A 24893-nucleotide genomic window follows, 5' to 3' on the forward strand; every position below is an offset into this window, starting at 1 on the left:
GGTATCTACTGATTTATTGAAATTGAGTGTGTATTTCTGAAGTATATTTTAAAGTGTTACATATTTGCTCCCTTCTAAAGAAGGCTTATTCAACTGACGGTTAAATTAATAAATAATTGTTTAATCATGAAACCTTGAGTGTAAGTGTTTATTTGAATACTTGTCACTGTGAACCTCTGTGTGATAACCCTACAGCTCACATTGACCCTTCTTGAGATAAGCCTGGCTGCTCAGTCACTCTACCAACTTGTGTAGTACTTGCTTATACCAAAGGTTGTGTTAACTATTGCCAAGAGGACAAGGCTCGTGCAGTCTCCTACAGGGTACTGCATACAATCTTGCCTAACATAGGCAGAGACTTAAATATCGTCCTGGACCCTTCTAGGCATAGGAAGAGGAGGGTGCTTTAGGCGAAACTGCGAGGGTGCTTTTAAATTTTACTTGCGTGTTCATGATTCATTCTCAAGGATAGACTACATCTTTGTGGAGAGCTCCTTGTACTGCTATGTTTCTGATACCCGGGTTGACCTGGTTCCATGGTCGGACCATGACCTAGTTCCTGTAACAATGGGTGAGTGGTGGAGTTCCCCACAGAACGGGAGTTGGAAATGCAACGATTCCCTTCTGAAAGAGAAGATTGCCCAATCATTGCTGGGTGCTGTGAGAAACCAAAGGGTATTCTCACTCCTATTCGTCATGGATCCTCTGCGCAAGTGGCAGGGAAAGGACATCGCTTTGGATCCTGACCCTGGGGGTGGACACACGAGGGAGGATCAACTGGGTGGTGGGTCCTTGGGGACTGGGAGTGGGACCCTTGGGCGAGACAAGGTATCCCCCTTTTCCTAATAAACCACCTAACCCTTCTCCAGCGTTTATTGGTTATTGTGAACCAGTTTCCCTTATTTTGTCTGTTATACCATTCTAGTACTGGGCGAGCAAGAGACGACTAGTAGGCATACACACCAACATACAATCGCACCACTCTGGTGAGACGAGGAAGAGGGCCTCAGAGGAATACCACTACAAAGATCAGACATGTCACACTAATGGGCCTAACTATAGTCAGGCAATTGACAGGACTCAAACCTGCAGCTCATTCACAAACCGCAGGTGTATAAAAAATGGGAAGCCAAAAGAGCAGAGAGTGGAGGGAGAGAAAGGCGAGACACGTCTGTGAGATGTTGGATGCAGAGCAGCTGTGTGACGAGGGTTGGAATACGAGGACTTCAGAGGCTGGCGTTCTGAACTGGGGTGGCGTGAGAACAGGAGTTCTCTGGTGTAACTGCAAGCCAAGTGAAGGGGGAGTGCTAAGGGGCCGGCCTTCTAATGAAGAGACAGCGTGCTCGTTCTCCCGTCGCATTGTGAGATCATGGGAGTGTCTCTGGGGCAGAAGAGGGAACCCTAGAGGCAACCAAATTGAAGCAAGTCCAGCGCGGTATGCGAAAAGCCAGCAAAGGAAGCAGTGAGTTTGAGACCAGGAAATCCTGTGTGAAACTTACCACGACCGATGTGACGGAATCAGTGATTGTGCAAGTATCCAATGTAGCGGGGTGGTCGCGTGGGTCTGAAAGCATCGGAACACGTTTCGAAAGTCTCCCATTTGAACTGTTTAATGAATTAACAATCAGGTGAAGTATTAAAGGTACCGCGCACCTTGAGGGAAGGAAGGGGGCAGACCTGAAAGAACCAACTTGAGAGACAAACATTTCAATGGTGTAGACAAAATACATCTTCATTACTTAACCTTATAAAACCTACAAACCTAATTTGAGCATTGAAAAAGTAGATGGCTGTTTTTCCTAAATACTGGATTGAATGCAGGTCAACCACCAGAAGGTGAAAACCAGAAATATGGAGTCTTTTGAACCTATTACTACTGTGAACTATTTTGAACTTGGGGAAGGGAACCCCGGTGCTTCTGTTGTGAACTGCTGGGGAAGGAACCCTGGGTCTTGATTCAAAATATTTTCCCTTTTGTCTACGAAGACTGAAAATCAATAAATCCAAATTGGTTATAATGATGATCCGTTTATTGGACCCCAGGGTTGAACAGAGGAAATGTGTGCTAGTGGTCAAGGTGGAGAAGTCCTGTTCAATTTGTGGGAGTAACTTTATCAAGAGTTATCTGGGCTGGTGGCGGCTAATTTTGACCCCCTTGTGAATGTTAAGTTGGATCTGGGTAGATGGAGCTCTCTCATTCATTCCTGGTATGGTCCTCCCTAGTCTTCTCTACCTTTTCACAGCTTTGCCCACAAGGCTTCCCAAGAGTTTGTTTAGGGATCTCCAGACAGCAGTGAATATGTTTGTCTGGGAGAATAAGTGCCTGAAGATCAAGAGAACCATGGTTACCCTTGTGAGGGAGGGGAGAGGCTTTGGGTTTCCGTTGTATTCATTATTTTACATGGCAGCCCAACTAAGGGAGCTTGTGGAGCATATGAGGGATAACCAGGGGACGTACTAGATATACTTGGAGGACATGGATGCGCACCCAGCAAAGGTGAGGCACCTACTATGGGCTCTGTATCTGGCGATTCCGATAGCTTGAGGGAGTACCCGTTTCTGGGCGTGTTGTTGTCTTTATGGAGCAAGGGGAAGTTTACAGAGAGTTTATCTTCCTGGCCTTCGCCCATGACATTGGTTTAGGGCCCTAATGTAGGGCTGGGATTAGAGTTTCCCCAACACGCAAGCGTGGTCTGGCAGGGGGGCTGGAGAGAGCGGCCCAGTTGTTTAAGGATGAGGTGTACCTAGGCTTCGATGAGTTTAGAGAAGTGTTGGGGATGAAAAATATTACGGTCTTTGAATACCTGCACCTGAAGTGGATACTTTACGATCAGAGATTGGGCGGTAAGCTAAGTAAACCCCTCGCACTATTTGACAGGGCTATTGACGCCTCAGAGACCAAGAAGGGAACTCTATCCCTGATCTATAAGTTTTTGATAGTTATCGATATGCGGGACATACAGAACTTTAAGGCTTTTTGGAAGGAGTTGAGCAGTGAGGATATTTTGCTGAGGAGAGCGACATGTGGGGAAATATATACAAAATTATGTTTCACGGAAACTTGTTTACAGTAGCTATGGAGCATAATAAAAAAAAATGCTACAGGGATGGCACAGGGACTTTTTGGGGATCTGTAGAATATTTGCAGGCTCCTCTCATCTTTGTCCTACAGGGTGCGGCTAGGTGGGTTCCCGGGTGCATATGTGGTGGCATTGTCCAAAGATTCAAAGGTATTGGAAGGACCTGTTGAGTTGGATGGCAGATGTTATTGAGGAGACCCTCCCGGTGGACCCCCTTCAGATGCTGTTGGGGCACCCTCCTTGGGATACTGATACCTATAGATACCCTAGACTGTGGGAAGCCATGCTCAGAGCAGGGAGAGTGGCACTAGCAATGAAATGGAAGAGCTCAGGATTGCCTTACAGAGCGGACTGGCTCCTCAAATTGAGGGATATGTATGCAGTGGAAAAGTTGACTGCTCTTATAAGCGATTACATGGGGTCCATTAGGGAGGAATGGGGCCAGTTGAATTGTAAATGGGGATGGGACGTCCACTATAGGTCTGGTGATTGAGTTGTGGTCTTCGCCTCTGCCTTTCTTCTTTTGGAGGATGGTCGCGTGTTGGCTGGACGGCGGGAGGATTGGGGAGAAGGAGGGGAAGTGTGCAGTGAAGCTAGTGGGGTGGGGATGAGCCTAGCCCTAAGTGGGGAGCATTGTACAATAGTATGCCTGGCATCCAGGGAACATGGGTTATGTGCCCGGTGTCTATAGCCACCATGTGGTGGGAGTTTATGTACCTGGTCCGGCGGCCTGTTTACCTTGCTGTTGTGATCTACTTGATTGACATCACCATTTTAAGGGGTCCAGGGGGATTGCTTTGGTTTATTGAGATGTGGAGATAGATGTTTTGATATCTGTTTCTTTAAATGCCTAATAAAAATGTAAGTAAAAAAATATTCCTATGCAGATCAGACAGTAATAAAGTAATAATAGTAGATATCCTTCTTGTGCCACTGCTCTGCTGGTACCTCTGATAAAATGATATCCTTGAGCTGGAAGCAGGCTCCTTTTGAGACCCATGTAAAATCATTTTGGTTGAGAGTATTTTTACTCCCTATATTAGTTTTGTTGCAAGAATTTGCCTGTTTTCATGGAGTAAAAGTGGGTGGTACGCAAATTATCTGTAGGGCTTTTTACATCCTTTCCATTCATGTGTCCACACTTTTCAAGCTTCCTTTCATTTCTCTTTTCCTCCTTTTCTCTTCATATACTTTCTCGCCCATCTCACTTCCCTTCCCTTCATCTAGCAGAACGCGCACAAGGATACGTGCTTTGACACCACTACAGTGCTTATTTGGCATATTATAAATGCTTACAAATTCATCTGTGGTAGGAACAGGCATGCAACATGTACCGATACCATTTTTCTTTTGATGAGGTTAAACTCATGCCTTCATCCTTAATTATTTGAAGTACAACTCTTGTTTAAAGAGCCACATATTTCATACATTTACAGTTCTTCCATTCAGGTACACGTGCCGTGTTGCTGTACAATAGTGCTTACAGCTTGGAAAACTCTAGTTTCTTTACCTAGTGACGCATCCTTGTAATTGCCCTGCTGGCCTTTGCATCAAATAATCTGCTTTTCTTTCTTCTATCACTGTAGGTGTCAGAGATTCTGTCCAATGAGAAGTGCCGCCTCTCTGTGAGCGGTTGGTTCCATGGTACTTCACTCCAAAGGCCGCCACGCTACATTGAACCACGCCTACCTCGGACCCCACACATCCCTCATGATGTAAGAGCTTCTTCAAGAGCTGTGGTGGTCTGCTTCACATGGTCCCTAATTTTAGTAGCTCAGTTTTTCTCCATGTTTGTCTTGTTTAAAATGGTATTATATTTAATCCAAATTACTAGTTTGCATGATGTTTCAAAGCAAGAAGTAAAAAACTATTTACTCATAAAATGAGACTGTTTCTAAATGTCAGTCTAGAAATCTTTTTAAACAAATGTGAGTCGCTGTAAATTGCCAATCTGCAGAATGTAATAAACATAGTTGACATTGCTATAACCACTTAACTATGGGAGTGAGCAGAGCCTACAATGATTTTTTATGTGAATACAGGACGAGTAACCTCGCCCTTAGCTCTTAGAGGGGTTAAACAAGAGTATCAAAATAATATTCTTAGTGCAGGGAAACACATTTGGTTGGTGTTACAGCATACTCAATCAACTAAGTCTAACATTTCGTAGGTCATGTGTGAACAGCTCATGCCACGCAATGGCTGTTTCATAGCTGAGGGGAGTGCACACAAGTGAGAATTTTAAATTGTTGTGCTTTTTAATGATGCCATTAAAGAAATAAGGATCAGGTTCTATTAGGAAAAGGATCTTTTTGCTGTGAGCTCTAGTTACTGGAGAACTTTTTACAAGCATGTCCCCTGCTTTGAAAGCTGGTAAATAAAGTAGGACAATATAGTCTGGATTTCCATGTACTTGTGGCTGTACACTGGCAGTCCTGCGTAGTTATGCTTGAAACAGAAAAACGAGTTTCACATCACATGGCCTTTGTCAGAAACATTCCACAAAGGCCTCCTGCTGATAACGCACACTGTTTTGACAGAAGGCCTGATCAGATGAAAGTAGATAAGATTAAATGTCTTCATTATTTTATTTTGGGACTGGAGCAAGGGTTTTTGTTCCTGGGTAGGAAGTTCTTTAGAAAGAATGAAGAGGCTGATCACAAAGTGAGGTGAAGCATTAAAGTGAGTTGACTTTCACGTTCTTCCTCATGATGACTCCTTGAATCAAAACAGTAGAATCCAACCAGAATTCTGTGTTAAACTTCACACGAGGGGATGGCAACCCCTCACAGCCTATGCTCGGAGGCCTGCCAGGGTGGAAGTTCGAGCCATTTCTAAACCAGTGGGGGAAGGTGGCAGAGCGGGCCCCAATCCTGTTGTCTCCTCCCAAGTTCCTGTTTATATGTGGGTAGTAGGAACTTGTATCACCGTGCCTCATAAAACACACGGACGCCAAGTTTTTTTTTGTTCTAGACAACAACACTGGAATCGACAGAGCCCTGAAAAAATACAAGTGATCATTAGCGCTCACTTACTGCATTCCAGCAACTGATCAGTGAAGCGGAAGGGCGACTGCACCAGATGCCGCAGAGAGCTTGTGAGGCCATCTTGCATGCCGCCTACCACTCCCCAGCATGAGCTGAGGCAGGAATGCTTCAGCTTCCTAGACCACCAAGGAATGGAACAAGGGATACAACCACCAACAGACTAGATTTACCAACCAAACATGTACAATATGCAACGTAGGCTGCCCTTGTGGCTTCACTGCAACCCTGCATGGAGAAAAGGCACAGGGCTCATCCCGCTATTCAAAGTATGCCTCAGTGTAACACCGCCCGTGCAGGGAAGACCAGGCCAAACTGACAGAGATCAGACTGCCAACCTGAGGATGCGGATGGGGAAAAAAGATCCCAGGAAACAGGAAGTTGTTGGTGGTTCAGGTGAGGTCAGTGGAGTAGGAGAAGGTTGCAGACTAAGAGCAGCAGGAGGAAGAATAGTAGACAAGAGTGTGTAGGCAATTGTAGAACATGTGAGGTATTAGTTGGTGAGTGCAAGTGGTACTGCATCAAGAGTGTGAATGTAAGATGAGTGAGCTGAATTATTGTAGGGAGTGAATTAATTGGCTCTGCAAGTGAAAAGAGTGTGAATTGGGGCAAAGGTGAGGAGGAGCGAGTAGTAACATCAAAGGTGGAGGCAATATTCGAGGGAGTGAGGGATGTCGGAAGGACCAACGAGGAAGACCCAGGGAGCAGGAGTGAAGGTTTGTAGAGTTGGGAGTAGAAAGAGGAAAATGGACTAGAGAGCCAGGAAAAGAAACCTGGGGGTGTGAGAGGAAGGAAACTGCATTGGGCAGAGTATCTGAAAGACACATCCCCAGATCCTCTTGCATGATATGATATGATAGGTTAGTTATAACATGCTTAATACTCAGAGGTTTCTAAGCACGGACCTGGGGATTGAGCCTATGTTGCTCCGTCTCGTCTTGCTTCCAAGGCGAGCACGTTGCCCTTGAGCTATCCTCCCGAGACGCGAACAGATTGGAACTGTAGGCTGTTGGGGAGATGTATCATTGTTATGCTTAATTCCCTCTCCCTGTGAGATGGCCAGCACCTTTTGTTGGACTTCTGGACCTTTTTCTGAAATCCTGAATGAGTGGAGGCTTTTTCCACTGATTCATTCGTATGGGCTGTGTCTTCTGGAACTCTATTCTTTGTATTGTACCTATCCTATGGAGTATATTTTTCTCCATAACTCTTAAAGGCATCTGTATTTTACTATTGCAGCACGTAGCTCCTTATAGGCAGTGTTGCTGGGGACCCTTCGGTAGGGTCCTCCTTTTAGATTCTTTTTCTTTATCCTAAAGTAACTACAGTTCTTAAGGATAGAGATATTCTTAGTAACTCTCCGAAAACTTTGTCTAAGAGATTGCACACACCACCTTATGTGGAGTGCCAAAGGGATACCTAGTATAATCTAATTATGGCTGGTGGCAGTGGACGTGTGTTGTACCAACTATTGGGTGATTTTTCTACCGCAGGCTATGTCCATAGCCTCAGTAGGGCAGCAGAGGGGCACCCAAGTACCAACTTGGGGGCTCCCTCCTTTTTTCGCCATTACTAGCAAGGTTGTTCTTAGTCGGCCCACCTTCTACCATTCTGTGAGGGGGAGGCCTGTGTATGTGTGTTGCCTTTGGCAGGCACCCTTGGGTGTGCCTGCCTAGGCCCTAGAGTGTCTGGGCAGGCAGGAAGTAGGGGAGGAGTTTTCCACCCCCCTGTCTGTTGTCTGCCAGAGTGTCTGAATGGGATCAGCTCCCACTGGGTGTTTGGCTGTCCTGATTGGACAGCCAAACGCCCCTTTCTGTAAACTGCTGAGGAAGATTGCAGAGGAGAGAGTGCTGGAAATGTATAAAAGGTTAGACTCCTGGAGTAAAAAGCAAGTCGACCACTGGAAGCTGAAGTAACCAAAGAAGATGACCAGAGACGCCTGCAGACCCTTTGCAACACTGAAGCGACCACTGCTGTCCTGACCCTGTTTTCTGTGTGACAGAGCAACTCAAAAGAGGACGACTCCTTCCCTTTGACAGGTAGGAACAACCAGTCCCAAGACCAACTTTGATTTGATCCATCTCCCGAGGTCCTGTGAGTTTCCAGAGCTGTGGAACCCCAATACCAGGAGACCTGCTGCCGATTTTGAGTGATTTGTTGTGGAAAGGCCAAATCCGTCTAAGTCTTCGAGCCCTCAAGGACATTCCAGAGTCCCAATCCAACTCGTCTAGACCCGACTGCAGAAACCGAAGAATCTTGACTGGGCGAATCGCGTCCTTTGGTGCTGCAGAAACCACACCAAAACCGCAGAATGAACAGAGAAGTTGATGAAAGCCGTGCCAGAGGTCCTGCCTCGAGACCTCCTTTCGTCATCAGACCAAGGAATCCGGAGGTCAAATCCAGAGCTGCAATATCGCAGAGGATCCAGCACAAACATTTTCTTCAAACCTAAGGTACTGTGGGGAAAAGGTATTACTTGCCTTATTCCAGAAAGTCGCTTCAGAGCATTGAGTGCAGGTAGAGGTGTCCAGGGCAACCCCCTCTTACCTCTTACTCAAGCTGCTTCTTGTGTCCCATTAGTGAGTCCTTTCACAGCGTCTTAGACGTTGGTTATCCTTCTTGTGTCTTCCTTCCTAGAGACTAGAAAGTATCCACAGGAACTTTTGATTTCTACTGCTGTGCAAGACTTGAAGCCGATAGGAGCTGCCTTTTAGCTAGGGTTGTGTTTTTGCCTTTGAAATACTTGTGCCATGAAACAAACTGCTTCTTGAACTTGAAGCTCTGCTAGGATAACACAAACCAACTGTTTTCCTACCCAAAAATCACGTATCTTACATGTGTACGTGGACAAAATGCAATTACCGTATTACTACATGGGTGCGCGATATTACCGATCATACGGTAGACCTGTCAAACTCCTCTAACAATTGTGCGCGTTCAGCAACTGCAAACTAATGTTATGTTATGTTACTTGGCATTTATATAGCGCCTTATGTATTATTGGTATGACCTCAAAGCGCTGGTAGGTTGAGCGCACTCGGGAACCTGGCCTTTTGAAAGTATTGTAAAGTATACCGAAGGCTATTGGTTTATTGTGCTAAATATTTAACAGTGAATCTTGTGTAAATATAATCTATATTTTAATATAAATATATGTTTCTTTGATGTGCATTACTAACTGGGTTCTGGGAACTTACCTACCGCTCACATCTTCCTCTCAAGATAAGCCTGACTGGTCTGCCACTCTACCAAGGTCCCTGAGTAGTACATACTGATATTAAGAGTTGGTGATCTACAAACCACTGGGATAGCTTACTAAAGTCTTATCTCCAAGTGGGACTTTAAGAAATACCCCCTTAACAAGGGCACTGTGCAAGACTTCCAGTTTAAACAGAACGTGTCCTGCTTTAAAGAAGATCACACACTGGTTGTTGTTTAGCAATATTATTGGTATGATATGGCATTTATAGCACGCCTGTACACAAGTGTGTTCATGTTGGCGTTTGCATTCATTCTTGCTAAGAGTTTTTGCTCCGTTCTCATGCACTTCAGAGTTGTTTTTCTCTCTTTACAATTCCTTTTCCTGCAATTTCTTTTTTTTTGTTAGTATTTTTGTTTTCCCAGTTCTGACAGTTTTAAGGATTCGTTTTTTTTTCTCTGTATACTTGCATGTTTTATTTAGAAGTTCTCATTTGGAGAACCCGCAGAAAGACTGCCAATCTGACAATTGCTTTAGAATATATAGGGCGAGAGGATAGCTCAGGGGTAACACGTTTGTCTTGAAAGCAAGACAACGCAGAGCAAGAAGCAAGACCACATGACACAGGTTTGAATCCCGGTCCCACATGTAGAGACTGGTGTTAGGTAAGATTTTCATATTTATGATAAATCTTTCTGACCTGTGCCAACCACAGAACGTTTTGCGTGAACTTGATTATTTTCCCTTGTACCTAGGCAAAGGGGGATCTTTTACCACTCACACAGTCTTTTACTCTTTTTTATGGGTGACCTTTTTTTTGTCTCCACATAGTGTGTGATTGGAGTTATATTTTCCTATAGCCTTTGGGCTTCCATGTTAATTTCTCTTTAATGTACTTGGGTGAACTACTGTTCCCAAGGGGTAAAGAGTGATTTTCATCGCCTTTACGTTTTACATAGTGAACCAGCACACCCCACCTTATGTGGAGTGCTGGGGGGATACAATGTTTACTTACCAGTAGCATTTCTGTTACAATTGAAAGTTTGCTTGAATGGGTGGTGGTAGGGGGTTTTACTTTAGTGACTTTTAAGTCTTATACTTGCAGGCTGTCAAATCAGCCGTGTTAAGTTAATGTACAGGAGGGTCACTGATCTGCTAAAATGGTGGGGTCCTTCTTATTCGCTATTTTTAAGTATCCTTGTTCTTTCCTAGGTCATCTTCTGTCATTCTAGGCGGGAACGACCTCAGTGGAAGTTTTCTTTGGTGGGAATCCTTTGTATTCCCCGCCTAGGCACCAGAGTGCCTGACCAGGCAGGCTGGAAGCGAGGGAGGACTCCAAAACATTGCACCCTTTGTCTTTCACCTTGCCTGAAAGGAACCAGATCCCAATGGGGGGCAGGGGGATTTTGTGTCCTGATTTGACAGCCAGACTGCCCCTTTCTCTAAACTGCACAGAGAGTTTGGAGAAGTACTCCAATCCTGGAAGCTGGTGACAATTCGACTACTGCATCTGAATCCGAAGAGGAAGCTGAAGAAAAGACGTCTGTAGCGGTTTCCAGCGACCAGAGCCTGCTGTGTAACCGGAGCTTGATGTAACCCTTTCTTCCAATCGAACTGAGGGTCGCGAATGCGACGACACCTACCCAGAGGCTGATGAGATCCACTAGTCTCAAGAAGACCTGCATTTTGAGCCATCGCACGACGTGCTGCGACCTTGCTGGGTTACAAACCGCCAATACCCTGGGACCTCGAGCCAGTGTGTGGTGTATGGTCTCCTGAAATCTGAATCCTGCTGAAACTTGGTGGACTCCTGCTGGCCCTCCAGAGACCTGATTCGAACCCCTGACGTCCCCTCACCAGAGTGCAGGGCCGTGAGAGTGAAGAGAATCCGTCCAGCAATATTCGTTCTTAATCTGGCTCCTGTAAAAGGGTGCCAAATCCACAGAGCCGTGAAAATCTGTGAAGAAACCTTTGCTGGAAGCCTCCTCTGATGACTGCTGCTACAAGTTCCCATCCAGTGTCAAGTTCTTTCGTCTCCAGAGTCCAGGGACTGGGTTCTGTGCTGATGCATCCTGAAGGCATCCACTCAGAATTCTTCTTTTCTCCTAAGGTACTGTGTTGGCTTGGGTAATACTTAAGTCTTGTGTAAATCCTGTGATTCGTGGGGTTGGGAGTTTGCCCATACTAACTGCCCTGGCCTAATGCTGGAACGCATATAGGGAGTCTTCTGTGAAGTCCCTGAATACTTCAACTAATTCTAAAGTGAATACTTACTTGATGAAGATCTCCTATGTGTTAGGGAGATTTATAATTTTATAATTTTTTTGCTTCATCCACTCTCATAGTGAGACCCCCAGCACGTTTTGCTGGACTTCTGGACCTTTTTCTTTCCATCCTGAATGAGTGCAGCCTTTTTCCACTCAATCATTATTATGAGCGCTGTCTTTTGGAACTGTGTTCTGTGTTTAGCTTTACTATGAAGTCTACTTTCCTCCATATCTCTTTTAAGGCATCTGTGTTTAACTTTTGCAGCACACCGCTCCTTCTGGGCATTGTTGCTGGGAACCCTTTGGGTTCTCCTTTGAGATTCTTTCTTTATCCTCGAGTAACTACAGTTCTTAAGCATAGAGGAATACTTTGTATCCCTCCTAAAACTTTATACAATGAGAGATTGGCACACACCACCTCATGTGGAGTGCCAAGGGGATACCTATATATCCCCCTTCTCTCTGCTCCTGTGACTTTTTAGTCACATAGAAAACCTTCTAGTTATGGCTGGTGGCCGTGCTCTACCAACTATTATTTTTTACCGCAGACTGTATTCTCGGCTGTGCACAATAGGGTCATCTAAGTTCTAACTTGGTGACTCCTTTCTTTTTTTTGGCCATTTCTAGCATGATTGTTCTTAGTTGGCCCTTCAACAATTCTGGGTGGGGGGGGGCTGGGGTGGGTGGGTGGGTGGGTGTGTGTGTGTGTGTGTGTGTGTGTGTGTGTGTGTGTGTGTGTGTGTTGCCTTTGGCTGGAACCCTTGGGTGTCCTCGCCTAGGCCCCAGTGTACCCAGGCAGGCAGGAATTGAGGGGGGTGGGAGTTTCATTCCCCTGCCATGTCTGCCTGAATTGAAGCAGCTCCCACTGCGGGTCTGGCTAACCTGATTGGACAGCCACCTGCCCCTTTATGTAAACTGCTGAGAGAGATTGCAGAGGAGTGGGTGCTGAAATAGAATAAAAGGTGAGGTTCCTGATGTGAAAGGCAAGTCAACCACTGAAAACTGAAGTAATCGAAGAAGACAATGAGAGACGCCTGCAGACCCTTTGCAACACTGTGAAGCGACCACTGATGTCTGGACCCCGTTTTCTGGGCGACAGAGGAGCTCCGAAGAGGACTCCTTTCCTTTTGGCTGGTGTGACCAACCAGCCCTCAGACGAACTGCAATCTGCGCCATCTCCTGAGGTGCTGTGCCTTTCCAGAGCTGCAGACCGTAAATACCAGAAGACCTCCGACCCATTTGTAGTCCAACTTCTTGCAGAGGCCAAATACGTCCAATTGTTTGCTGTGCTCCAGGTGAAACTCCATAGACACTATCTGACTAATCCAAGTCCCCTCACCAGAGTGCAGGACCTCAGGAATCAAAGAGGATTGGCTGGGCGAATCGTGTCTTTTGTTGGTGCTGCAGTAAAGGCACCATAACTGCAAACTGACCAGAGGAGTCTAAGAAATCTGTGTCAGTGGTCTATCCCGTTCATTGTCCTGCCTTTTGTCACCAGACCAAAGAATCCAGAGACCGGGTTGATTGCTGCTGCACAGAGGAGAATCCAGCCATGAACATTTCCTCTAACCTTAAGGTACTGTAGGGTGAAAATGTATTGCTTACCTTAAACCGAGAAATCGCTCCAGAGCATTGGAGTGCACAGATAGGTCCAGGGTGCCCACTCTTACCTCTTACCCAAGCTACCAGCTTGTGTCCCTTTTGTGAATCCTTTACCAGGGTCTCTACTATTGTGTTTAGTCTTCAAGTGTCCTTTTCTAGAGACTAGAAGTATCCTAAGGAACTTTTGCTGTATCCCTGCTTCGTAAGACTTTAAGCTCTCGTCAAACTGACCTTTGCTGCTAGTTATGAATTGGACTTTGAAAGTTGGCTCTGAAACCGTCTCTAAAACATAAAGCTGTGCCACTGTTTGACTAACCATTCCCAAAAGACTTTATCTAATGTGGTTTTGCTAACCAAATAAAATTACTGTATATTTCTGTCTGTGTCTGATAAAATGGTGGAACTGTCATTAGTGTCAAACTCTGTAACAATTGTACCACAAGCAACTACAAACTAAGCAGTGGCCTTTGAGAAGTATCTACAAGTAATTCTATGTGTATTGGTTTAATAATCATAGTATTTGAAAACAGCTCTTGTGCAAATATACTAAATATATACGTTATATACATTTATTGGTATGTTTCTTTGAATTGCTTTACTAACGCAGAGTTTGTACCGCTGAGGTTGAATCGCAGTCTACGGCAGTCCACTCTGCATTTTTCTGGCGAAATAAAGGGGAAGTGCAGTCTTTCTTCACTGCAAATTGTTGGAGGCTGGCCCTTATTATCCAGGGTCCACCGCGAAGCGGTGCGTGGAGTTTGCACCGCTGAAGTTGAACCGCAGCCTACGGCAATCCACGGATTCCATGGAGTCAAAGGAGCAGACTGCCATGGTCCCGTCCATAAAATTTCTTAAGTTAAAAGACAGAGGAACTGAAAATCGCCCTCCACCAGACATGCCTAAAAGTCCTTCGGGCGGATCCTCAGAAGTCAAGGGATGCAGCAGGATCGTTCGACAAGAGGCCAAGGAACAAAGGTAACTTTGAAACTTGAACAATCGAAAGCGAAACGCACCATAGGCACTTCCCCTGTAACCTCGACCCCCCAACATTCAGTTCATTCTGACACACCAAGAACCGTCGACTCGGCGTCCGACTCAGACATCAGTATGAGCACACAAAACAGCACCGGCGAGTTAAACCCGCCGCTACAAGCAGGCAGTACTCAACATGTCCTGAATGTAAAGCACACTGTACAAGACTTTACTAATGTGGAGAACCAGAGTACAGTAAATGAAACCCTCACTCACCAACTTCAAGGTAGACGGTAGGAAGAATCTACAGACGACCTGGAACTCACCAGCGAGACGTCTTCCGGCCGGCAGACCTCCGCCGAGGCAAGTGGAGTTCCGGTTGCAAGTGCCGAAGGACGCCTCCGGCCGGACTCCAGTCAGCCGGCCGGGGTCAAAACCTCGGCGGAGATGGAAACCACGCCAGTGATCATGCAATTGTCAGAAGAAGCCAATTTGCAGCTAAAGGTTGTCACGGAAAAAATCATGTCACTGCCAGAATCTAATGAGACACACTCGCAGCACAACCAACTATACAGGCAATGGTACACGCTGAACCTGCAATTCACATAGAAAGTGACAATCTTAATGACTATAACACCAATGAAACACGTCACCAGAATAACCTACATGGGTCAACTGGTGAAGGAGGGCCGTCCGAGAGCATAGATTTACCTGGACGATGTAACGTGGGGGAAGAGGTAGAGGAAGCCCCCACGCCGCAGGCCTGCTCCAGGGACCATCCATTCAGACCTCTACCTGCAAAAGAGAAAAAAGGCTTTAGCTATTTACAAAAAAAAAGTCCTACATAAAAAAGGAGGTAAAGACACATCCGAAGTAATGAACACAAAAGCTCATGAAAAAAGGCAGACGGCCTTATCTAAAAAAACAGATACGGGGAAAGGTGCCTTCCCAAACCCTCTTATGTCAACTGCGTTGAAGGACTTTTTCACAAAGAAATTTAAACGAAACCTAGAAGCAGATGCTGAACTTTTGGATGCCGAGATATTAGACGCCGTTCATGACATCTTACCTGTATCAAAACGACGTAAAAAGGGACGCGGAGTGCCTTGCTGAGACCTTATAGATACAGAAGCAAGTGAACCACACAAACTACCGGACCAACCAGGTATCCATTCTGTACCAATAAATAAATTAACGACGGGGAATAGCCATCCAAACCCCCCTGATACAACTATCGAGCAAGAGCCAGCGTCAACTATGAAAGCTGCGAGCCTGCTCTCACCAAAGATTCCAAATGAAACGGCGCAAACACCAACATCTAAGAACGTCCAACCCATATAACTAGACTCAGTCTTACCGAAACAAATATTCAATGACCAACTTAAAGATCTTCAATCATGTGACGCAGACCCTAATCCAAATACCAACGCCAACAAAAAAAATGAGGAGGCCGGTAAATCACAAAAAAAAGTCGGCACCACCCTGGAAATGCAATTAGACAAAGCAGGCTCAAATAAAAACAAATATCTGTTACCGGGGAGAGACCTGTAGGGACAACATCAAGAATATCATAAAGAGGAGCACACGGCGATCAAAAACAGGAGAGCCAGTGAAATATTCGCAAATACACACAAAGGCTCACCATAAAAAAAAGGACATGCTGTCCATAATGTTAGCTATTACTATCGCCCTTGCACCCTTCGGGAAATTATACGAGTCCATAAATGACTCCATGAAAGACTCATTAACAGTAACTGCAATGATGCATACTAAATTAATTTTCATAGAAGGCTTCATAACAGCATTTAAAACGGTGGAGCGAGAACGACTCTGGGAACAAAGACTAATGGCCTTAGAAGAAAAACTCAAACATCATCAGAAGGATACCCGCCCTCCTCCGCTGTCTAAACATCAAAGAAATTCAGAGAAAGAGAACCAACTAGCGGCGGAGGCAACTAGTGGCACAAAGAAAAGGCCGACGGCGGAAAATAAAACAACTCAACCAACATCAAAAGACGCCACCAAAATTGTATTACTGGACAAACCAGTGACCCATTTGGAGGAAAACACAGCACGCCACGCACCAGAATGCCAAAAAAAGAACGCCATCAAAACACCTGCAATATTTAAACTAGCCAGACCTTCTTCACAACAACAACAACAAAGTAAAACGTTGAAAATAAAACCAACAAACCGAACAACTGCTCCGAAAGACCTTTACTCGGGCGATTACGACGTGATCGAACTCGACAAGTCTTCAGTGACATCAAGAGTTCATGGTCAACCCCTCGTTGATGAACTTAACATTACACCCAGAAGAAGTGGAAGATGGAGATGTCTTCTACGAGCCCACAAATGAGGAAGATGCACACAAAGATCCGAACCAACGTCCAACAGATTCAACGCCCAAAACTAAATCACATTCAGATCGGGCACAAGAACAACCACAAGGCTCAACACAAAAAAAACAAAGAAAAGATGAATCGAATAATTCGGACAGAACAAACTCGCAAATACCGAAAAAAAAAAAAAAAAAAAAAAAAAACTGGACAAGATCAAACTAGCCCACATAAGTCAGTAAGATAACAAAAAAGGCAAATTTTGGAAACTGAGCCAACAAAAAAGCAAACCCAAAATGACTGCACAATATGTGCATTCAAGACAACGGCAACCCATACTTTGAAAATGGAACAACTGGCACTGAGTAGAAACTTTGTGGTTCTAAACAGAAAATCAGTGTTAGAAATACTGGGGGAAGTTCGAAAGCTTAGCACATTAAAAACAGAAGACTTCACCTTGATTGAACCCTATCACAAAGACAAAAAAGCAAAAGCCTGCCTGCATATAAAAACATCAGCACTCGAAGAAATCAAACACGAAGTCTACTTGGATCTGGAACACCTAGGTTTCAAAATCTCAGAACTACTAAAAGACCACTCCACCACAGACAAATACAAGCCCAGAAAGAAAGTAGTCAATATGAAAAAACCCATTATAGTTCAGAGACGGAGAAATACTATGATAACAGAAAAAACAAACAACCATATGGGGCGAGATTCCGGACTTACCCAAGCTGGCCTAATCAGGACCGTTATAGAGAAGATAAAGCCCATTACAATCTGAAAATTGTGGAAACGAAAGAAGGGGGAGATTGCGGTCAGACAGAAGACTTACCCGAAGAGACCAGATGAACAGGAAAGCATCAGACGCCCAAAGAACAAATCAAGAAGACGACCAGAGGAAGACCTACGAAAAATCGACTGCAGACGACAGGAGAACTGAAAAGATATCTCGCAGCAGGCAGGGCCCATTTAGACCATGGAACTGGCTGAAAGACGCCCTGAAAACCAATTCCACAAAATAGCAGCCAAGGGCCAAAAAGAACACAGAAGAGAACGTCACCCCCAATTATAGAGAGCCGGTACTACTAAACCACTTACCATGGGCTCGTGGAATACATGTGGGCACGAGCACCTAGCAAATCCGGAGGCTCGAGACTTGGAAACTTTGGACATTTGCCTCTAAGAAACATGGCTACAGGAAAAACCAGCGTTGGATGGCTATCAAATCCATCTATCACCTGCAATAAGAGGACTGCTAGGGAGACCATCATCGGGCATCTTGACGGCAGTACGATCTGGTTCTGGAATTGCCCTGGAAAAAAAAGTAGTCGAAGACTACAGGATCCTGGCACCCTAGCCACATGGACAAATGCAACCATAAAAGTGCAGAGGCAACATCCAACGAAGCCGGGAATAATAAACCTGTACTGGAACCCACAGAAAACCACAATTGTCAACTTCTGCATGTCAGTATCCGAGACATTAGATAAACTTCAAATTGAACTAAAAACCGCCCACATCATTATTTGCGGTGACTTAACCGCAAATTGTGAAATATTCTCTTGGGCCAGTACGCAGTAACAACTCAGCTGTGCGGCAATTGAGCGAGGACAGGCGTGGATGAACCTTATGAAGGAAAGAAACTTTGACAATGTGGCATTAACATGTGTAAAGTCCCCAACCCTACCAACATGGGAGCGAGCAACCTCGGCGCCAACGTTAGATTACCTCTTCGTGTCTCAAAATCTATTACGCCACGTCGACACATTTGAGCTAACTCGTATGAACGAAAGCGACCATAACTTGCTCCATATGACACTAACCTCTCTCTGCCAGCAAAAAGGCGACAACAAGTTAAATCTGGAACAACACTCGCAACAGATGCGTGTTCGATTAACTGCAGCAGATGTAAAACTCATAACAATCAAATACAGCGTGAATATGGAAAAAGATCCTTCGGGCTCAGAACTACAGAGACCAAACTACCTACCACTCCTGAAGGCTTACAAACTGGATCCAATGACAGGCAACGGGTCAAAGAAAAACGGAAACCATGAATACAACAAAATCCTAGTGGCCAAAAGAAGAGAATTAAGAAAACTAAAACGATCTATACCTGTGCAAGACTCGGAGGAAGTAAGAAAGAAGCTCATCGATGCAACAAAGAGCTACAAAACATGGCTGCGGGGCTATAGAGCAACCCTCTATAAAAACGACGCCGAGAATATGTTAAAAATTCTAAACAACAAAAATACTAGAGATTTTTGGGGATTGATAAAAAGCAAAGACTCCCCGTCCTCCAGCCAGCTAATCAACGCGGTCGCGGAGACAGACTGGATAGCCCACTTCTCGAAGCTCTTTGCACACCTAACGCCACATGCAACGACACCATAATTCGCGGAAGAAAATATTTGGGTCGATCTAACGGACATCGATGACATCAGAACCCTAATCGCGAAACTAAAAAGATCAAGAGCACCGGGACCAGACTGTCTCACGAACATCGATCTCAAACAGAACCCGGATGAGTGGGCAATTTTTATAAGTAACATCTATCGGCAATGCAAAGTATCAAAGCAGATTACAACATCTTGGACCGAAGCAGTGGTGGTACCAATTTTTAAAAAAGGCGAGCGTGATAATCCGTCAAACTACAGACCAATCGCGCTGATGGATATAATCAGTAACATTTTTGCCTCATTCCTGCTACACAAATTTCAAAAGTGGGCCGGAGCATCACCAAGTTCAGACCGTTTACAAACTGTTTTTTTGAAAAACGCAAGTACCAGCATTAACATCTTGCTTCTTAATTTAATAATAAGTAACCTCAAGACCGGTGCGCCAAGAGTGTTTTTGGCATCTATCGACATGTCACAGGCTTTTGACAAAGTCGACCGTCAGAAACTGTGGGCCAAACTCACCCAATGGAATTGCCCTCCCGAAATTTTGGAGCCAATAACTGCCCTTCTCACTAACACCAAAATCAGAGTACGACTGAGCCAGCAGGGCCACCTTTCTGAAGAAATTAAATCCGCGCGAGGAGTGAAGCAGGGCTGTCCCCTAGTACCTGCCCTCTTTATTGCCTATATCGGCGACTTCCAACACTCCAAAGAGTCCGTCAGATTTTTTCGTCGAAGATAGAAGATTGCCCCACATCTCGCATCCTATATGCGGACGACCTTATTCTTTTAGACCAAACTCAAATCGGGCTACAAAGCCAGATATTTAACCTGGCGTAATATTGCAAACATAACAACTTGGAAATCAATACTGAAAAAACCAAAGTATTGATTTTAGACAAAAAGCAAAATGGGGAGAAGGAATAAAAGCTGCTGGTCACTTAACAGAAAAATAGAAGTCGCCTCACAATTGAAATATCTAGGCATAATGATGGACTCTACAAACAACGAAAAGGCAATGGCACAATCACTCTGGAGCAAAACAGAAAACCTGACCAGCCAAATGAAGATGGTAGACAGGAGGTTCGGGAAATTCTCGCTAACACCAACAATAAACTTCTATAAGTCTGAACTGGTCCCAACGCTGACTTACGGCATGGATGCATCGCTGAACATTCCACCATCGCTCTGGCCAAAGATCGAAGGATATGTGTGGAAATCGGTTTTGGGACTCCCTAAATCAACGTCAATATCAGCCATCAGGCGCAAACTCGGTCTCCTGTCACTGGCAGCCTCAGTAGAACAAAAGCAAATGCAGTTACTATGGAAAATCCTGATGCCGGACAACTTGCCAATCTACAAAATCATTAAAAAAGAACTACAAAGTGGCTGATGTAAAGCCTTAAACATCTGGAAACAAAATCTGGATGCTAAACTGAATGACCTGGCGGGCACCGAGGATGATCTGATCTCGAACCCAGAAAGAATAAAAAGTAAAATGGGGCAAGATGACTGTATATTGACATGTGAGAAAACATTTGCTAACAGTCTGCTGACTCATCTTCCATCGGCAACAAATAATTTGAAAGGCCCGGTAGCATATTGCTCTAAATTTCCAAATAAAGCACTACAGAAAATGTTCATGAGAATACGCCTGAACATAATGCCAACTCAAGAAATCCGAGCAATACGCAGACTCACAACATCAGACAAATGTAGACTATGCAAAGATTAAGCGGAACAGGAAACGCTGCGACACTTGCTAACGAGCGGTCAAAAGACTAGACATCTTCGGGCCGCATTTCTGATGCCGCTCTTTGGTGACTCAAATATTCGAGAGGAAGAAATCTGGTGGCAGCGCCTGATAGCTGGAGAGACAACGAGATATACCATAGCGGCAGTTAAAATTCTCAAAGCAGCCATGAAGATGATCACTGTTCAAACAATGTCTGACCGAACGGTCGAGTGCACATCTTCACCCGTATTAGTTCAACCATAAAGAAACCAGCGGCTTCAGGGGGACTCAACATTTTCACTGAATAACTTTTGTACCCCTTGCCACCTTTTTACTTACCCATTTTGCTAGTCCATTTGTCTGTCGTCTTTTAAATACGCCATAATCTTCTTGAAGAAACCCTTGTAAAAATCTTTTTGATTATAAACAAGAATAAAAAAAATAAAAAATTGCTTTACTAACTGGGTTCAGTGTACTTACCTACAGCTCACATCTTCCTCTTATGATGCGCCTGACTGCTCTGCCACTCTACCATGGTTCCATGAGTAGTACATCCTGATAGTAAGAGTTTGGGACCTGTATATTATTGGGATAGTTTTATGAAGTCTCATCTCAAGTGGACTTTAGGAAAGCTCCCCTAACACTATGAAACTCTGACTTTCCTGCAACTGATCCCTATCCTGACCTGCCTACAGCTGGCTCCTGACCACTAGGAGGGTCCCTCTTCTGCCTCAGAGAAAACTCATGCTATAGATTAAGGAAGGACTTTTAAGATGAAGCTTCTGTCTTGAAAAGTATCACAAATGTAAAAATATTTACTGTAAGGTGTAAGTTTTTCTAAAGTCCAACTGGTGTGGGACTTCATAAGACCTAGCTCTTGGTATAAGGGTCCCAACTCTTAATATAGGCCTGTACTACACAAGTCGGTAGAGTGGCTGAGCAACCAGGCTTATCTTGGGAGGGAGTAATGTGAGCTGTAGATCTGTAAAAAGAAATCGGTTCATACAAGGACCCAAGAAAACACTTACTCAAAGTTATATTAACATATATTTATTTATATATACACAAGCATCTAAAATGCAGCAACTAACAACATTTAATGTAGACATGGAATCAAATTATAGTAGGAACAATAATGCAGGTGAGTAACTTTTCATATGCTTTGCATACCCAGCACACTTAGTGACGTCAATTAAGGTCAGAAAAAGCACTTATACGTGTCACCTTTGCAAAATTGATTAAGGAGGGAAATAAAGGTTGTACAGAACACAGCTTGCAACTGTTAATGAGTACACTCTCCCAGAGGGATATAGGCTGTCTGTTTTCTAACAATAAAATGTTCAAATTAAAAGTCTATGGCGGAACCAGCATTACCAAAACCAGTAGGATCAAGAAGATGGACCTTTGGGAAACCAGGACAGCCAAACTCAAATGGAAAGTTCCACATCTGATGAATATCTTCAGAGGAAAACTTAGTTAACCAGTCAGTGATTCATGGAGAAAACATAGGCGCTCAAGGGGATGCTTCCTGATAGCACACAGGCTGTAGGGCCTGCACAGTAGAGTTGAGGTCAACTCTCAATTGAAGAGTGCAGCACTTTTCAAGCAAGGAAACACCGGAAATGGTACAAGGTAATTGCAACCTAAGCCCCACAGTACCTTGAAAATGAAGAAGAAATTGTAGCTGGCTTCCTTCTAGGTGCAACCAAATGAGAGGGCAAAATGCATCAAGTTAACAGGGTATGGCCCTTAGTCAATATACATTCACACAATAAACAGGCAAACACAACTGTGTTATGAGTCAGTAGCAGCCGATCTTGATCCAGAGATATCTCCAGCTGGCGAGGCCAAGAACTGTGGTATGGACTAGGATGGAGCTATTTCTAGCTTGAAAAAGAAACAAGGCTGTATAAGGGGCTAGTATACATCACTATTTTTGCAACTTTACACGTATATCAAGATATTAACATGCTGTATAGGTGTATGGTCAGCACTTCTAGTGAGCTACACAGGGTTAAAAAAGATATCTCACTTCTTGGAGTGTGGGTTCCAACAGACATCAGTGCTGTGTCCCGTTCTTTAAGCAACTGTGCAACAGAGGACAGGGTTAATCAGGCTGCTGGACTTACTTGCATGTGTCACCTTCCATGCTGTGCTCCGTATCTGAATTGAGACGACAAAGCGAGCGCGAACAGTGCTATTTTGCGGTCGCTGTTTACGACTCATTTTTGCTTCTGCATCACGTGACACGCACTCGTGTGTCATGTGTGCGCGCATCTATGCATGCGGACTGCCCAGAAGTCGGGCGAGTAATAGGAAGTCTCATTGTAGTGTTTGGGCCAGGTCAGGCACATTCACGTGCTGACGTCCGCATCCAGTGTATATTCCGAGATTTCAAACTGCTTGTTATGTTAAACATTATGGTTTAACGAGCAGATACAAGCATTATCACATGCTGATAATGGTATCCATTCCATTGTGGAACAGTGGATTTTAATGTCTGCCAATGGTCCAGGTCTGTATGTAGCATCCCATTTGTTAATCAAAAAAGTGTTTTAATGCCATTGGAGTGTGTCATGTAATTGGAAACAGGGATATCGAATCAGTATACAAATACTTGGGATGCACTCTAATACTGGGCTATTAAGGGCATAATTGTGCGCAGAAGAATATGACATCATATGGCATCACACGGTCATCAGCTTCCCCAATGGATATACGATTTTGTTTGTGCTAGATCTCATAGACTGTTGATTAGGTAATCATGGCCAGAGAGTGACACGGTATGTTCTCATTCAGGCCAACACTGTCTGTTTTCAGACGGAACACCCATTTTTGTTGTCGTTTCAGGAGGAGGAGGTGACTCATATCACCTCCTCTTCTAGGACATTTCACTTTTTCTATGATCGTCCATTCTAGTTCGGTGGCCTGATTTTTGAGCCTAGTGAAGTGATCAACCAGTGGTGCATTGTCCCGTTGGGTCCTAATGCATGACATGTGCTCCTGGATACGTTTCTTAACTGGCCTGGTGGTCATACCAATGTATCTTTTATCAGAAGGGCACTTTATCATATAAATGACGTTCGATGTATTGAATTGGTCAGGGAATTTTGTGTCCATGGTGTCTTCAAACCTAAATAAATCTAAGGTCTTTGTGTGTTTGGTAAGTATGCATACATTGCACTGACCGCATGGTGTGTGTCCATGTTGGGGCTATGTTGGTCCATAATGCTGTCTGCCCAATGGCCACTTCTGCGGGTGTATATAAGTGTATCAGAGTGTCTCTCAGGATCTTTTTTTTATCATGTAAAACGTGGTGCAGGTAAAATCACTTGTCCCACGTTTAGTATTGGCCACAGTTTATTGATTTCCCTTTTAATAAGGTTGATCTTGTTAGAATAACTAAAAACTGCAGTAATAGTTTTTTTTCCAGCTGACGTTCTTTCTGTTGCAAGGTTATATCGCGCAGAATATTTCTTGCACGTTTCCTTGCGGTTCTCACAGTTTTCTTGGGGTATCCGTAAGTGCATGTGACTGTACATCATACTCCTGTATAGTGGAGCAGTTTCTCCTGTATCACAGGAATTGGCCAAAAGGTACATTTTCTCAGACTCCTCGGGTGGAAACTGGAATATTCTAGCAAAGAGTTGCAGTCGGTTGGTTTGCGAAAGACTGTGGTGGCCAAATAGCCAAGTTTTGGTGTTATTTCTACATCGAGGAAGTGGATGATATCTTGAGATATACAATGTGTAAATTTGAGAGAGCTGTCTCTTGTGTTGAGCCAAGTCAGGAATTCTCTGATTGTTGATTCTGTTCCTGTAAAGAAAGCCAGAACGTCATCAACCTATTGGGTCCAAAGAGTCACCTGCGTCCTGAAGGGATTCAATGGCTGGTATATATGAGTCTCCTCGAATTCAGGAATGTATTGGCTTGCCAAAGACAGAGCGAAAGTCGCACCCATGGCTGTGCCAGAGCATTGTTCGTAAAAGGTCTCTTTGTATAGAAAGAAGTTCTTTGTGAGTGTAAGCTCAGCCAATTGTACTATGAGCTCGATTGGGATCTCTGGAGGGACCACTAGGTCTGTGAGCACTTTTTCAACTATCTCTAGGGTGGCTGCCTGGGGAATGTTGGTATAAAGAGCTTCTATGTCTAAAGTCACCAAAAGTTGAGTGGTTGGCTCAAATGTCACATTCTTGAGCATGTTGAGGATGCTCATGGTGTCCTTGATGTATGATCGCATCTTAGGAATCTGT

General features: G+C 44.4%; 1 protein-coding gene across 1 annotated transcript in view; it reads left to right on the top strand.

Moving 5' to 3' along the window:
- Positions 1 to 24893, top strand: part of OGFOD1 (2-oxoglutarate and iron dependent oxygenase domain containing 1) — a 574156-nt gene that overhangs the window by 308939 nt on the left and 240324 nt on the right. The window contains exon 7 of the mRNA XM_069640278.1: positions 4667 to 4795. Coding sequence (XP_069496379.1) covers positions 4667 to 4795 — 129 coding nt within the window. The remainder of the gene's footprint in view (positions 1 to 4666; positions 4796 to 24893) is intronic.

Source organism: Ambystoma mexicanum, chromosome 1q (assembly GCF_040938575.1).
Source record: "Ambystoma mexicanum isolate Mex_15411 chromosome 1q, UKY_AmexF1_1, whole genome shotgun sequence".
Lineage (NCBI taxonomy): Eukaryota > Metazoa > Chordata > Amphibia > Caudata > Ambystomatidae > Ambystoma > Ambystoma mexicanum.